At 45.3% G+C, this 17,084-nt stretch overlaps 1 protein-coding gene across 1 annotated transcript in view; it reads left to right on the top strand.

The window, feature by feature from the left end:
• Positions 1–17,084, top strand: part of TMTC1 (transmembrane O-mannosyltransferase targeting cadherins 1) — a 361,323-nt gene that overhangs the window by 49,569 nt on the left and 294,670 nt on the right. Inside the window, exon 5 of the mRNA XM_029058287.2 lies at positions 3,662–3,868. Coding sequence (XP_028914120.2) covers positions 3,662–3,868 — 207 coding nt within the window. The remainder of the gene's footprint in view (positions 1–3,661; positions 3,869–17,084) is intronic.

Below are 17,084 nucleotides of genomic sequence, written 5' to 3'. Positions count from 1 at the left end.
GAATCCTTCTTTGCTCTTGCCTTGCTTTGGATGCTCATTTCATCTCTCTTCCTGTCAGTGGAATCATTTTATTCTTTATCTATATCCATCTATCTTTAGTCTCTCTCTCTCTCTCTCTATATATATATATATATACACACACTAGACTGTAAAACTCTGAGTCTACTACCAGAATAATTGCAGATGGAGGTGAGGCATTCTGGGAGAGATAAGTCCAAGATGACTCGATGACATAAGACAAGACAAGCTCATTATGGGCAGAGAACTTGTCTATCAACCCTGTTATATTGTAATAGTAATAATAATAATTGTGGTATTTGTTAAGCGCTTACCATGTGCAAGGCACCGTACTAAGTACTGGAGTAGATTGCAAATTGGGTTGGACACAGTCCCTGGGCTCACAGTCTCAATCTCCACTTTACAGATGGGATAACTGTGGCACAGAGAAGTGAAGTGACTTGCCCAAGGTCATACAGCAGACATGTGGCAAAGCCATAATTAGAACCTATGACCTTCTGACTCCCAGGCCTGGGCTTTATTTATCCACTACACCATGATTGTACTCTCCCAAGCATTTAGTACTGTGCTCTGCCGACAGTAAGCGTCAATAAAAATGATATATATGTATGTACACACTATATATGTACATCCGTATATAATCATCCCTTTATATATACATCTCTGCCTTTCTTCCCTTTTCTACCTCTTTATCCTCCGACTAAGAGACGAGAGGCAGCCAGCTAGTCTGTGTCCATAAATGTTAATTACTGCCCTGCCCAGGCATATGATGATCAAATAATACCACCTGTGTTCTGTTCATACTCAATAATGCCCTGTTTTCTTAAAAAGAGATGGGTCATGGTTGACTTGCTATCCCCACCCCCCATCCCCTTGTCAGGGACCCGTGCAAATTGTGTAGAAAAACAGCGGCCTGAGTTTTTCTGGGGTCACACCGACCTTCCATTCACTTAGTCTTCCAATTTGTTGCGTTAACCAGGAAATTTTCGAGGGCGACTGGGGAATGGTGAAGCCGAAACATGTCTACTGGCAGACAGGTTTAATTATTTAGAGGACCAGTGGCAAGGATGCTTTGTTTTCCCTCACTTCACTTGGCTTCACCTTTCTTTATTTGTTGCATTGTTAGGAAATAGCTGTGACAGCTGTATGGATTCTCCCTTTGATTGGTTTGGTTCACCTGTGCAGAGCTTTCCATTTTAATTCATTCACTTGTATTTATTGAGCACTTCCTGTGTTCAAAACACTGTGCTAAGCGCTTAAATGGGCATAAGTTCCCAGGGTTCAGGAGTCTAGGTTTTAGAGCCTACATTTTTGGAAGTACAAAGATCAACAGATTCTTTCTAGGGCCATACATTGGAATCCCCCAGGATTACTGCACTGGAATTCCTCTTATATATAATGCTTTTAAGGAGTACTTGTCCACAAAGGATGAATCCCTTTGCCCCATCTCATCTCAGTTGCCTGATCAGTTAGTCATTCAATTGCATTTATTGAGTGTTTAATAATGTTGGTATTTGTTAAACGCTTATTATGTGCAGAGCACTGTTCTAAGCACTGGGGGAGATGCAGGGTGATCAGGTTGTCCCACATGCGGCTCACAGTTAATCCCCATTTTACAGATGAGGTCACTGAGGCACAGAGAAGTTAAGTGACTTGCCCACAGTCACACAGCTGACAAGTGTTTATTGTATGCAGAGCACTTACTAAGCACTTGGGAGAGTACAGTATAACAGAGTTGGTTGCCAAGTTCCCTGACCACAACGAGCTCACACTCTAGAGGGAGAGACAAGCATTAATATAAAATAAATATATCATGGATATGTATTCATTCAATTGTATTTATTGAGCGCTTGCTGTGTGCAGAGCACTGTACTAAGCGCCTGGGAGAGTATAATACAACAGTAAACAGACATGAAAGTGCTGTGGGGCTGTGGTGGCGGGATGAATAAAAGGAGCAAATCAGGATGATGATGAAGGGAGCAAAGGATGTGAGGGTTTAGTCAGGGAAGGCCTCTTGGAGGAGATGGGCCTTCAATAAGGCTTTGAAGGCGGAGAGAGTCATTGTCATATAGGAAGAGGGAAGGCGTTCCAGGCCAGAGGCAGGGTGTGGGCAAGAGTTTAGCGGCGAAATAGACCAGACGGAGGTACAGTGAGTAGGTTGGCATTAGAAGAGCGAAGTGTGCAGGCTGGGTTCGTAGCAGGAGAGTAGTGAGGTGAGGTAGGAGGGGGCAAAGTGATTTGAGTTCTTTAAAGCCGACGGTAACGAGCTTCTATTCGTTGTGGAGGAGGATGAACAACCAGGCAGCGTGGCTCAGTGAAAAGAGCACGGGCTTTGGAGTCAGAGGACATGGGTTTGAATTCCGGCTCTGCCACTTGTCAGCTGTGTGACTGTGGGCAAGTCACTTCACTTCTCTGGGCCTCAGTTACCTCATCTGTAAAATGGGGATGAAGACTGTGAGCCCCACGTGGGACAACCTGATTCCCTTGTGTCTACTCCAGCGCTTAGAACAGTGCTCTGCACATAGTAAGCGCTTAACAAATACCAACATTATTAACGTCATTATTCTTGAGGAGCGGAGAAACTTGGACTGAACGATTTTGTAGGAGAGTGATCGGGTCAGCAGAATAAAATATGGGAGAGACAGGAGGCCGGGAGCTCAGCGAAGAGGCTGATACAGTAATCAGCGTGGCTCAGTGGCAAGAGCCCGGGCTTGGGAGTCAGAGGACATGGGTTCGAATCCCGGCTCTGCCACTTGTCAGCTGTGTGACTGTGGGCAAGTCACTTGACTTCTCTGGGCCTCAGTTACCTCATCTGTAAAATGGGGATTTACTGTGAGCCCCACGTGGAACAATCTGATTACCCTGTATCTACCCCAGTGCTTAGAACAGTGTTCTGCACATAGTAAGTGTTTAACAAATACCAACATTAGTAATCAAGGAAGGATAGAATAAGTGCTGGGATTTAGCATGGTGGCCTGAGGAAGGATAAATTCTCTGCATCATTTAACCTTTTCAGATTAGCTGGTCTTCAATTCTGTTGACTCCAGAACTATCTCTGGACTAAAATCTTGTCCCCTCCTTCCACGCTTATTGACTCTGAACAATGACAACTTGTTCAATAAAAGCAAATCTTACAAGGTGAATTTTGCAGGGGAGGATAAACAAGCCATTTTGCACTTGGATGGAAAACTCCCTATTTAAATCACTTTTCATAAAGAGATCAGGATCATTTTCCAACACATCTTCTTTGGTGAACTGACACAGTTGATCGAAGGCATTTGAGCACTTACTCTATGTATCAGTCAATCAATCGTTGGTATTTATCGAGCGCTGAGGGTGTGTAGACCACTATACTAAGAACTTGAAGAAGCAACATGGCTTAATGGATAGAGCACGGGCCTGGGAGTCAGAAGGTCATGGGTTCTAATCCTGGCTCTGCCACATATCTGCGTGTTTGACCTTGGGCAAGTCACTTCACTTCTCTGGGCCTCAGTTACCTCAGCTGTATAATGGGGATTAAGAGTGTGAGCCCTACGTGAGACAGGGACTGCGTCCATCCTAACTTGTGGTGCTTGGCTGCAAGTTACCTTTTTTGAAAAACCACAAAAACACCCCGACCTGTTCCAATTTTGTGTGAATTTAGGAGCAACGGAGAAGTCCACCAGCGGATTTCCCCGCGGCCCGCACCTTCCCTCTCGTCCGCACTGCCGTTGAACTCGTCTCACAAGGAGAATGGGAAGCAGCGATTTCCTCACAAAGGGGCCTGGAACGCCTGCCAACCCCCATTGGCCGAAGAGCAGAGGAGCAGCGGACTCCTGGTGTCCCGGAGAGCCTTGTGGGCCATCCTGAGGTACATTGGGTGTTTCCATCTGAGTCCCAGTGCATTCTGAGTGGGCGGTTGAATTGATGGGGTAGACTGTAGTCCCCGATTAGACTGTAAGCCCGTCAGAGGGCAGGGACTGTCTCTATCTCTTACCGATTTGTACATTCCAAGTGCTTAGTACAGTGCTCTGCACATAGTACGCGCTCAATAAATACTATTGAATGAATGAATGAATGAACCTCTGGATTTAGTGCATGGTGGACCAGGAGGATTCAACCCGGCGGCTCCGGCTGGCCGGCCTGGTGGTTTTCTCTGCTTCAGAGCCTTATTGATGGCCCATCTCCTCCAAGAAGCCTTCCCTGACTCAGCCCTCCTTTGCTCTTCTCCCACTTCCTTCTGCGTCGCCCTGACTCATTCACTTTATTCATCCCCTCTCATAGCCCTACAGCATTTATGTCCATATCTGTCATAAATTTAATTATTGGTATTGACGTCCGTCTCCTCCTCTAAACTGTCAACTCGTTGTGGGCAGGGAATGTGTCTATTTTTCTATTGTACTCTCCCAAGGGCTCAGTATAGTGCTCTGCACACAGTAAGCGCTCAGTAAATACAGTTGAATTTGCTGTGCATATTAGGTTTTCAGAAGGAAAGGAAAGGATGAGAGAGAGAAGCTAATAAAAGTGGTGCTATTTGCTGTAACCTGAAGGCATGGGGGTGAGGATGGTCATGGAACCTTCGATTAAGAAGAACAAATATTTCACTGCTTTACTTAAGAAAGAACTGCAGACATCAGAGAGCAGATGTCCTGCCCCTACCTTCTTGTGTAAAGGATCTACCTTTATCTTTTGCTATATTCTCTCCTTTTCTGGGCCTCAGTTACCTCGTCGTAAAATGAGGATTGAAATTGTGAGCCCCATGTGGGACAGGGACTGTGTCCAACCCGATTTGCTTGTATCCACCCCAGTGCTTAGTCCAGTGCCTGGCGCATAGTAAGTGCTGAACAAATACCAGAATTATTATCAGGGTTTGTCTCTGTTGCCAGATTGTACATTCCTTGCGCTTAGTACAGCCCTCTGCACACAGTAAGCGCTCAATAAATACGATTGAATGAATGAATGAATGAATCATCATTATTGTTCTTTGTGTCTCATGTGGATTTGTTCCTGAGAAGGTAGAGGAGGGAGCCTAGGGGAAATCTTCCTCCTGATCCTTTTAAGATTCATGTGGTTTTGTTGTGTGGGATGACTCCAGACCTTCCTTATCCGGAATCTATTAGTGGAGTCGGATAGAGAAGCGCAAGCACAAGGCCTGAAAGAAATGAGGCTTCCTAGAAAAGATCAGGCTGTGGGCAAAAAGGAATTGCCATGGAAATAGACAAAGCAGCGACGAGCATCAGTACTGAGGTTTTTCAAGCTTGCATGCCATTTTTCTCAAATAAAAAAAGTTGAGTCCTTGTTTCATCTCTCATTAACAACCTTCAGTGGTTGTCCGTCCAGCTCCGCATCAAACAGAAACGCTTTCCCACAGACTATAAAGCAGTCAATCATCCTATCTTATCTCTCCCGGCCCACACACTTCACCCTTCTAAAGCCAACACACTCACTGCACCTTGAGCTCATCTGTCTCATCGCCGAAGCCTCACTCGTGTCCTGCCTCTGGCCTGGAACGCCCTCCCCCTGACTATCACTCTCCCCTCCTCCGAAGCCTTATTAAAATCCCATTTCCTCCAAGAGGCCTTTCCCGACTAAGGCCTCATTTTCCCCTACTCCCTCATCCTTCTGCATCACCCTTCCACTAGGATGGGTACTCCTAAAGAACTTGATATGCACTCCACAGCACACACAGCAGCGTGGTTCAGTGGAAAGAGCCCGGGCTTGGGAGTCAGGGGGCATGGGTGCGAATGTCGGCTCTGCCACTTGTCAGCTGTGTGACTGTGGCAAGTCACTTAACTTCTCTGTGCCTCAGTTACCTCATCTGGAAAATGGGGATGAAGACTGTGAGCCTCAGGTGGGACAACCTGATTACCCTGTATCTACCCCAGCGCTTAGAACAGTGCTCTGCATGTAGTAAGCGCTTAACAAATACCAACATTATTATTAGAGAAGCAGCATTGCTTAATGGAAAGAGCCCGGGCTTGGAAATCAGAGATCGTGGGTTCTAATCCCGCCTCTGCCACTTATCAGCTGTGTGACTCTGGGCAAGTCACTTCTCTGGGCCTCAGTTACCTCATCTGTAAAATGGGGATTATGACTGTGAGCCCCACCTGGGACAACCTGATAACCTTGTATCTACCCCAGCACTTAGAATAGTGCTTGGCACATAGTAAGTGCTTAACAAATACCATCATCATTATTATATATCCATATCTAGACTGTAAGCTCCTTGAACGAAGGGATCACGCCTACCAATTCTCTTGTATCGTACTCTCCCAAGCACTTAGTACAGTGCTGTTCACACAGTAAGCACTCAATAAATATGATGATTTGATTGATTGGTATTCATCCCACCCTCCTCCCTACAGAACCTATGGTGGTAATAATAATAATAATAATGATGATAGTATTAGTTAAGCACTTACTATGTGCCAAGCACTGTTCTAAGCACTACATACCCGTAATTTATTTTAATGCCTGCCTCATCTTTTATACTTGTGAGCTCCTTGCGGGTAGGAAGCATGTCTATCAGTGCTGTTGTAATAATAATAATAATTGTGGTATTTGTTAAGCACTTACTATATGGCAAGCACTATTGTAAGCACAGGGGTTAGGCACAAAGCTATCAGGTTGGATACAGTTCCGGTCCCTCATGGGGCTCACAATCTTGATCCCCATTTTGCAGGTGAGATAACTGAGGCACAGAGAAGTAAAGTGAGTTGCCTAAGGTCACACAGTAGACATATGGCAGAGCTGGGATTAGAACCCACAACCTCTGACTCCCAGGCCTTTCCACTAGGCCACATTGCATCTCTCAGTGTATTTCTCTCTCCCAACCACTTAACGCAGAGTCCTCTGCACACAGCGCTCTATAAATACCATTGATTAATTTGGGATAAGCTCTATGTCTCTCAAGTCTGTGGTATAGTACTCTTCCAAGTGCTTAGTACAGTGCTCTGCACACAACAATACCATTGACGATGATATTCATTGATGATCTGATGATATTCTACTATTGATGCCCATCTACTTGTTTTGTTTGCTGTCTGTCTCTCCCTTCTAGACTGTGAGCCTGTTGTTGGGTAGGGATTGTCTTTATCTGTTGCCAAATTGTACTTTCCAAGTGCTTAGTGCAGTGCTCTGCACACAGTAAGCGCTCAATAAATACGATTGAATGAATGAATGAATGAATATTCAGTTGAACTCACAGCAGTTTAGAGGTTAACTGTCATCCCGTTTTATGAAGCAGAGAATATTTTTTATTTTCAGGCAAAATTTTCTCTTTGACATCACCCAATTTTATTTTTATTTGTTCTAGGGACATTTGGGAAGTAATTGCAAGCCATAGGTTATCCGATTCTTATGATAGCCATGATATATTGGGTAAATTCACCTAAGGGAGATTCTTCTTAAGAAACAAGTGGTGAAAGAGGTAGAATTGGAAAAATCTTCTTGCAGATGCATTTATTCAAACCACATTCTTAATCAGCATGCAGTTGACCTTCAAAAATACTTGTTGAGTAGAAAAACACCCCACGCAGCAGTAGAGCCTGAAGAAGGAGACTGTCCTTTAAAAAGTTGACCTTCAAAGGTATTGATGAGGTCTTTAAAAGAGTCATAAGTGTGCATCTTCTCAGGAGGAGAAGATAATATATCAAATGTAAAACACAGATAAAAAACCCCAACCTGACCTTGCCTTATTGAGGGCCCATCTCCTCCAAGAGGCCTTCCCTGACTAAGCCCTCCTTTCCTCTTCTCCACTCCCTTCTGCATCACCTTGACTTATCCCCTATATTCATCCCCCCCTCCCAGCCCCATGGCACGTATGTCCATATAATAATAATAATAATGTTGGTATTTGTTAAGTGCTTACTATGTGCAGAGCACTGTTCTAAGCGCTGGGGTAGGTACAGGATAATCAGGTTGTCCCAAGTGAGGGTCACAGTTAATCCCCATTTTACAGGTGAGGTAACTGAGGCACAGAGAAGTAAAGTGACTCACCCGCTGTCACACAGCTGACAAGTGGCAGAGCTGAGTGTCAAACCCATGATCTCTGACTCCCAAGCCCGGGCTCTTTCCACTGAGCAACGCTGCTTCCCCATATCATTCATTTATTTATTTATATTAATGTCTGTCTCCCCCCCCCCCCCCCAGACTGCAGGCTCGCTGTGGGCAGGGAATGTGTCTGTTTATTGTTATATTGTATTCATTCATTCATTCATTCAGTAGTATTTATTGAGCGCTTGCTATGTGCAGAGCACTGTACTAAGCGCTTGGAATGTACAAATCAGTAACAGAGACAGTCCCTGCCCTTTGAGGGGCTTACAGTCTAATCGGGGGAGACGGACAGGACCTCTCCCAAGTGCTTAGTACAGTGCTCTGCACACAGTAAGCGCTCAATAAATACAATTGAATGAATGGGAGCAATAAAGAAATAGGTCCCCTTTGTCTGGTCTCATAATAATAGTAATTATGACATTTCTTAAGTGCACTGTTCTAAGCCCTGGGGTTGATACAAGGTAACCAGGTTGGACACAGTCCTTGTTCCACCTGGGGCTCACAGTTTTAATGCCCAGTTTACAGATGATGTAACTGAGGCCCAGAAAAGGGAAGTGACTTAACTAAGGTCACACAGCAGACAAACGGCAGAGGCAGTATTAGGACTGCCGGGAGAAGCAGCATGGCTCAGTGGAAAGAGCCCGGGCTTGGGAGTCAGAGTTCATGGGTTTGCATCCTGGTTCGGCCACTTGTTAGCTGTGTGACTGTGGGCAAGTCAGTTAACTTCTTTGTGCCTCAGTTCCCTCATCTGTAAAATGGGGATTAACTGTAAGTCTCATGTGGGACAACCTGATTCCCCTGTATATACCCCAGCGCTTAGAACAGTTCTGTGCACATAGTAAGCGCTTAGCAAATACCAACATTATTATTATTAGGACCCGTGACCTTCTGACTCCCAGGCCTGTGTCCTATCCACTACACCACATTCTAATTGCCTAATAAATAATTACAAATTCAGCCTTTAAAGATAAGACCTTCGTACGACTGATATTCATGCTTTTAGCACATATATTTTTTCAGCTGCATTGCTATTGAGGTTTTTTAAGAATCTATGATTATATATGCCTCTTTGGAAAGAATTAGGATTAGTATTGCAGTGGTGGAAAGTGTAGAGTGTAAACTCCTTGTGGGCAGAGATCACGTCTCCCGAAGCCGTTGTACTGCACTTTATTCATCAATTCAATCATATTTACTGAGCGCTTACTCTACGCAGAGCACTGCACCAGTTACTTAGTACAGTACAGCACACGGAGAATGCTCAATAAATACCACTGATTGATTACAACCTAATTGATTGTAAACAAAATCATATTTCTTTGGAAACGATGTAATTAAACGGCTTTGAGGTGATTAAATTTGCCACAGATAATTTGAGTTTTCAGGCAGAATTATAATAGCAAGTAGTACACTTACCCAAAATAGAGCAGGGTTAAAATAAACATTCTCTTCTAGACCACTTTGGTTTGTCGATCACTAAACTACTGAGAATATTTCAGAAAATGTCAAATGGGCTTCCTGCTTCCGTCCTGTCCCAAGGTGAATTGCGGGTGGGGTTACCATTGATGAAAAAACTGTCGTGGTTATACAAAACCCCCTTAACTACCTGGGAAACAGCATGGCACAGTGGAAAGAGCGTGGGCTCGGGAGTCAGAAGACCTGGGTTCTAATGCTGCTCTCCACCATTTGCCTGCCTTGTGACCCTGGCAAGTCACCTAATTTCTCCGTGTCGTGTTTTTTTGGTCCGTAAAATGGGGATTCGGTGTCTGTTCTCCCACCTTGTTAGACTGTGGGGTAAAGGGACTGTGTCTGACCTGATTATTTTGTATCTGTCTCTGAGTTGAAAACAGTGCTTGGCATATAGTAAATGCTCAACTTCATCATCATCAGTTTGAATATTCATACCATTTCCTGTCCCCGAAGTCAGTTGAAAAAACCCAGAATCAGAGCATTGGTTTTTATTTTTGAAAACTAATAACTTAGCGGCAACTATGTTATTCGCACTATTTAGAATCCATCAATAGTATTAATTGAGCGCTTACTATGTGCAGAGCACTGTATTAAGTGCTTGAAAGAGAGTACAGTATAACAATATATCAGGCACATTCCCTATCCACAGTGAGCTTACAGCCTAGGAGAGAAAATAACAAAAGGCACACCTGATGAATTAAATATTTCCTTTGATTTGGAACTGCGTTCTTGGAATGGGATACTGTGTAAGCCAAATGGATTTTGGCTTTTCCATCAGACATTCCACGGAACCGTCGAAAGGCTCAAAAGACAGAAGTTGTTGTGTAGTGTCTCTGTGTTATTTTCCATTTCTCCCTTCATGAGATTCATTTATCCCCTTAGAGACCGGAAACCCAGATGCATTCGTGGAATATTTTTAGCGCTCACGGGGTGCAATTCTGTCCTTTTGGAACACTGTATCCAACCCTGAGACCAGTGGGAATTCAAATTGAGTAAAGTAAAATTTACATGCTATATCTGCATGCACAGTCAGCGAGACCTAATGAACTGTATAATATGGGGGTTTTATGGGGCGGCCCTGAGGGCCACATTAGGCAACTATTCCTCATCTAGTGGGAAGACTTCCAGGGGGTGGGGCAGAAATGATAGCATTGGTCAGGTATTTTTCTCCTCGGGTGGTGGGGGTGGAAAGTAACTCGTTGTGGGCAGGGATTGTGTCTATTTATTGTTATATTGACCTCTCCCAAGGGCTTAATACAGTCCTGTGCACACAGTAAGTGCTAAATTACTTCATTCAGTCAATCGTATTTATTGAGTGTTTACTGTGTGCAGAGCACTGTACTAAGGCTTGGGAGAGTACAATATAGCAATAAAAAGACACATTCCCTGCCCACAATGAGCTCAATAAACACGATTGATTGACTGAAGACCACACCGGCCAGCAGACAAATACTCAAATAACTGGACAGGTCCGGCCAAGGGAGCCGTTTGAGGATTTTGCAGAGACGCAATTGTTTTATTTAGACCGAATTTCCCCAAATCGACTATTTGGGTCCCTGCAATTTCACCATATCTTTGTGCCGTCCTCTGCTTGGCTGGGAAAATATCAACCAGTCACTGATTTGAGATAAGGAAGGAGTGTGGCCTTAATAATTAATCACTGTGGTATTAAGCACTTACTATGTGCCGAGCTCTGTTTTAAGCTCTGGGCTATGTCCCATGGGTTCAAATCCCGGCTCTGCCACTTGTCAGCTGTGTGACTGTGGGCAAGTCACTTAACGAAGCAGCGTGGCTCAGTGGAAAGAGCACGGGCTTGGGAGTCAGAGATCATGGGTTCGAATCTCGGCTCGGCCACTTGTCAGCTGTGTGACTGTGGGCAAGTCACTTAACTTCTCTGTTCCTCAGTTACCTCATCTGTAAAATGGGGATTAATTGTGAGCTCGCATAGGACAACCTGATTACCCTGTATCCACCCCAGCGCTTAGAACAGTGCTCGGCACATAGTAAGCGCTTAACAAATACCAACATTATTATTATTATTATCCCCATTTTCCAGATGAGGTACTTGAGGCCCAGGGAAGTTAAGTGAGTGGCCCAAGGTCATACAGCAGACACCTGGCAGAGCCAGGATTGGAACCCACCTTCTCTGACTCCCAGGGTCGAATTCATTCCCCTAGGCCACCCTCCCTGGGAGTCTGAGGATCTGGGTTCCAATCCACTACCATTAACCTGCTGAGTGATCTTAAGCAAGTCATCTATTTTCTCTGAGCCTCAGTTCCCTCCGCATAGAGGGATGCAATGCCCTGTTCTCCCTCCTTACACTATGAATGCCCTGTAGGATATGATTACCTTGTATCTACCCCAGTGCTTAGTGCATGGTACATATCGTTATATCCCGGCTAGACTACTGTGTCAGCCTTCTCTCTGACCTCCCTTCCTCCTCTCTCGCCCCGCTCTGGTCTATTCTTCACTCCGCTGCCCGGCTCATCTTCCTGCAGAAACGATCTGGGCATGTCACTCCCCTTCTTAAACAACTCCAGTGGTTGCCTATCGACCTGCGCTCCAAACAAAAACTCCTCACTCTAGGCTTCAAGGCTCTCCATCACCTTGCCCCTTCCTACCTCTCCTCCCTTCTCTCTTTCTACCACCCACCCCGCACGCTCCGCTCCTCTGCCGCCCACCTCCTCACCGTCCCTCGGCCTCGCCCATCCCGCCGTCGACCCCCGGGTCACGTCCTCCCGCGGTCCCGGAACGCCCTCCCTCCTCACCTCCGCCAAACTGATTCTCTTTCCCTCTTCAAAACCTTACTTAAAAATCACCTCCTCCGAGAGGCCTTCCCAGACTGAGCTCCTCTTCCCCCTCTACTCCCTCTGCCATCCCCCCTTCACCTCTCCGCAGCTAAAGCCTCATTTTCCCCTTTTCCCTCTGCTCCTCCACCTCTCCCTTCCCATCCCCACGGCACTGTACCCGTCCGCTCGACTGTATATATTTTCGTTACCCTATTTATTTTGTTAATGAATTGTACATCGCCTTGATTCTATTTAGTTGCCATCGGTTTTTATGAGATGTTCTTCCCCTTGACGCTGTTTAGTGCCATTGTTCTTGTCTGTCCGTCTCCCCCGATTAGACCGTAAGCCCGTCAAACGGCAGGGACCGTCTCTATCTGTTGCCGACCTGTTCATCCCAAGCGCTTAGTACAGTGCTCTGCACATAGTAAGCGCTCAATAAATACTATTGAATGAATGAATGAACATAGGAAACACTCAACAAATGGCATAATTAAAAACCGCGATTAACCCAGTTTATTGTTATGCTTTTCCAAGCGCTAAGTACAGTGCTCTGCACACAGTAGGTGAGCCTGTTGTGGGCAGGGATTGTCTCTCTCTTTTACTGAATTTTACTTTCCAAGCGCTTAGTACAGTGCTCTGCACAGAGTAAGCGCTCAGTAAATACAATTGAATGAGTGAACACAGCCCTGAGGGTTGGCAGTATTAACTGTGCAGTAATGCCATAGTTCCTTTTCAATTTTTCCTAGGTGAGGTGCTGATGAGACTCCTAAATACATTGGTTTGAAAGTGTTAATAATAATAATAATAATGATAATGGTATTTGTTAAGCCGTTATTATGTGCCAGGCACTGTTCTAAGCACTGGTGTAGATACAGGGTAATCAGGTTGTCCCATGCGGGGCTCACACTTTTAATTCCCATTTTCCAGATGAGGGAACTGAGGCCCAGAGAAGCAAAGCGACTTGCCCAAGTTCACACAGCCGACAAGTGGCGGAGCCAGGATTAGAACCCACGTCCATTGACTCCCAAGCCCGGGCTCTTTCCGCTCAGCCACGCTGTTTCTAATTATAATTAGACAAGAGGAAATGTAGAATTTAAAGAGGTAACTCTTGTGAACTAAAGTTTGCAGGAAAAAACTCAACTTTTTGGAATGAAATTTTAAGGCACCCTAAGACTCGTTCTTCACCGTTTTATTACTTTGGGAACGGAATGATGATAGCTTCTAGATTTCAGTTGAATTTGCGATAGGTGAGGAAGAACGATATTTCACTTTTTGGAGGAAGAAAATCATTTAGACACACATTTTGGTGTGGTTATTACAAACTTTCGTCCGAGAACCAGTGGGAACTTAATCATCTCATAGAAAGGCGAAACTTAGAGTGTGACTTTGTTCTCTTATAACGTGGAAATCATAAACTATCTCAACATATTTATTTATATTAATGTCCGTCTTTCCATCTACGCTGTCAGCTCTCTGCGGGCAGGGAACGTGTCTACCGACTCTCTTATATCGTCCTCTCCCGAGAGCTTGGTACGGTGCTCAGCACACAGTGAGTGCTCAACAGATGCGACCGGATTGATCGTTCCAACGGAAGGTGGTAGGTGAAGAAAGTCGATGTGTAAGAGGAGAGCTGTCGGAGAGCTTTGAAGCCAGGGGTCAGGGGTTTCTGTGATGGGAACTTGATAGCCATTCAGTCGATCAATCAATCGATCGTACTTATTGAGCGCCTACCGTGTGCGGAGCACTGTACTAAGGGCTTGGGAGATACAAAGTAACAAACCGTTGTAGGTTTTTGAGGAGTAGCGAGAGGAGGATCTAAAAGGATTTTGGTTTTTTTTAGAAATGTCCAGGCAGCAGAGTGGAGTGCACGCTGAAGAGGTAGGAGGCAGGGAGGCCAGTGAGGAGGCTGAAATAATGATGATAGTAACGATAATAATAGTAGTGATTATGGTATTGAGGAGGCTGAAATAATGACGATAATAATGATAATAACTGTAGTGATTATGGTATTTGTAAAGTATTTACTACTAAGTACTTAACCCAACTCTCTGTTGATATAAAATGAGAAGCAGTGTGGTTCAGTGGAAAGAGCCCGGGCTTGGGAATCAGAGGTCGTGGGTTCTAATCCCGGCTCTGCCACTTGCCAGCTGTGTGACTTTGGGCAAGTCACTTCACTTCTCTGGGCCTCAGTTACCTCATCTGTAAAGTGGGGATTAAAACTGTGAGCCCCACGTGGGACAACCTGAGTCAAAAGAGATGGGAGTCAGAAGGACCTGGGTTCTAATTCAGGCTCTGCCACGTGTCTGCTCTGTGACATTGGGCAAGTCACTTGACTTCTCTGGGCCTGAGTTACCTCATCGGCAAAATGGGGTTTAACCCTGTGATCCCCAAGTGGGAGATGGAATGTGTCCAACCTGATAAGCTCGGGTCTACCCGGCACGTAGTACAGTGCCTGGCATAGTTAACAAATACCGTGATAAACAGGCTTCAAAAATGACAGAAAAGATCGTGGGGAGGATAGTGGTATTGTCGTCCATGAGGTGAGCCCGTTGTGGGCAGGGATTGTCCCTATTTGTTGCTGAATTGTACTTTCCTAGTACAGTGTTCTGCACACAGTAAGTGCGCAATAAATACGATTGAATGAATGAATGAATGAATGAGTTAGGAGAAGGAGTGGATGAAGGAGGGAATAAACAAGGTATTTTAATGAGTTACTTCAGTTGGGATGGCATCAGTCAATAATAATGATAATTGTGGAATTTGTGAAGCGTGGGGTAGATGCAAGGCAATCAAGTCTCACACAGTACCCGCTTCCCCTGGGGCTTACAGTCCAAGGGGAAGGGGGAACAGAAATCGAACAGGAAGCCGAGGCACAGAGACGTTACGGGACTTGCCCAAGGTCCTACAGCAGATAACTGGAAATCAGCCTGGCGTAGTGGATAGAGCCCGGGCCTGGGAGTCCGAAGGTAATGGGTTCTAATCCCACAATCGGTCGCTTGTCTGCTATGTGGCCTTGGGCAAGTCACTTCACTTAATAATAATAATAATAATAATGACATTTGTTAAGCGCTTACTATGTGCAAAGCACTGTTCTAAGCGCTGGGGGATACAAGGTAATCAGGTTGTCCCACGTGGGGCTCACAGTCTTAATTCCCATTTTACAGATGAGGTAACTGAGGCACAGACAAGTTAAGTGACTTGCCCAAATTCACACAGCTGACAAGTGGCGGAGCCGGGATTAGAACCCACGACCTCTGACACCCAAGCCCGTGCTCTTTCTTAGAACAGTGCTCTGCACATAGTAAGTGCTTCACAAATACCAACACTGTTGTTATTGTTAAAATGGGTTTTGAGACTGTGAGTCCTACGTGGGACAGGGACTGCGTCCAAACCGATTTGCTTATATCCACCCTGGCACTTAGTACAGTGCCTGGCACGCGGTAAGCACTTAACAAATACCAGCATTATCATTATCATTTTAGCTGGCTAAGCTAGCCACTTCTGCATTCCCTGTGTACTTGGATCCGTATACCTTAAACACTTATTCATCCCAGCCCCACAGCACCTACATCCATAGCCTTACATTCTGCTGCTTCTCCGTCTGGAATTTATTTTAAAGTCTGTCTCCCCCATTACTTTAGGGCAAGGCTCAGATCTACCAGCTCTTAGTACAAGCGTTCAGTACAACGCTTTGCGCACGGGAAGCTTTCAATAAGTACCACTGATCGATTGAATAGGCAGAGCCGGGATTCGTGTCGGGGTGGATGTGTCCTAAACTAGATTTAGAAGCCGGTAAAATACGGTGGAGTATCTCTGCTTCTGTTTCTTCAGGTTTGTTTCATATCACCAAAATTATGTCTAGAAAAAGGATTTAGTTTTAAACAACATAAGGCTCCGCATACATTTAAGCATCTGGAAGTCAAAATGATGTGAGACTTGGACATCTTGAGAATCCCAGAGTGAAAATGAATGAACCGAAGACAACAGTAGCCAAGAAACTTTACAGCGGAAAGGGAGAAGTTGATAGACCATACTGTTGGGCGTGCCAACCAGATTCTCACTGATTTTTAGTAAAGCAGCGTAGCCTGGCGGAAAGAGCCGGGACCTGGGAGTCAGCAGGACCCGGGTTCTAATACTGCTCTACCACTTGTCTGCTCTGTGACCTTGGGCCAGTCACTTCACTTCTCTTTGCCTCAGAGTACAGTGTCATCTGTAAAGTGACAATTACTCTGCCTACCTTCAAAGCCTTATTAAAGGCACATCTCCTCCAAGAGGCCTTTCCTAAGCCCTCCTTTCCTCCTTTCCCACTCCCTCATGCCTCGCCCTGACTCGCTCCCTTTAATAATAATAATGTTGGTATTTGTTAAGCGCTTACTATGTGCAGAGCACTGTTCTAAGCGCTGGGGTAGGTACAGGGTAATCGGGTTGTCCCACCTGAGGCTCACAGTTAAATCCCCATTTTACAGATGAGGTAACTGAGGCACAGAGAAGCGAAGCGACTTGCCCACGGTCACACAGCTGACAAGTGGCAGAGCTGGGATTCGAACTCATGGCCTCTGACTCCCAAGCCCAGGCTCTTTCCACGAAGCCACGCTGCTTCCCTCCTCCCAGCCCCACAGCACTTTTCTACTTATCTATCATTTTATTTATTTCCACTAATGTCCGTCCCCCCCAAGACTGTAAGCTCATTGCGGGCAGGGAATATGTCTGTTATATTGTTGTATTGCACTCTCCCAAACGCATAGTACAGTGCTCTGCACACAGTAAACCCTCAAT

Source organism: Ornithorhynchus anatinus, chromosome 2 (genome assembly GCF_004115215.2).
Source record: "Ornithorhynchus anatinus isolate Pmale09 chromosome 2, mOrnAna1.pri.v4, whole genome shotgun sequence".
Taxonomy (NCBI): Eukaryota; Metazoa; Chordata; class Mammalia; order Monotremata; family Ornithorhynchidae; genus Ornithorhynchus; species Ornithorhynchus anatinus.
Note: the sequence above shows the minus strand (reverse complement) of the source record. Positions and strands in the feature narration are given on the sequence as shown.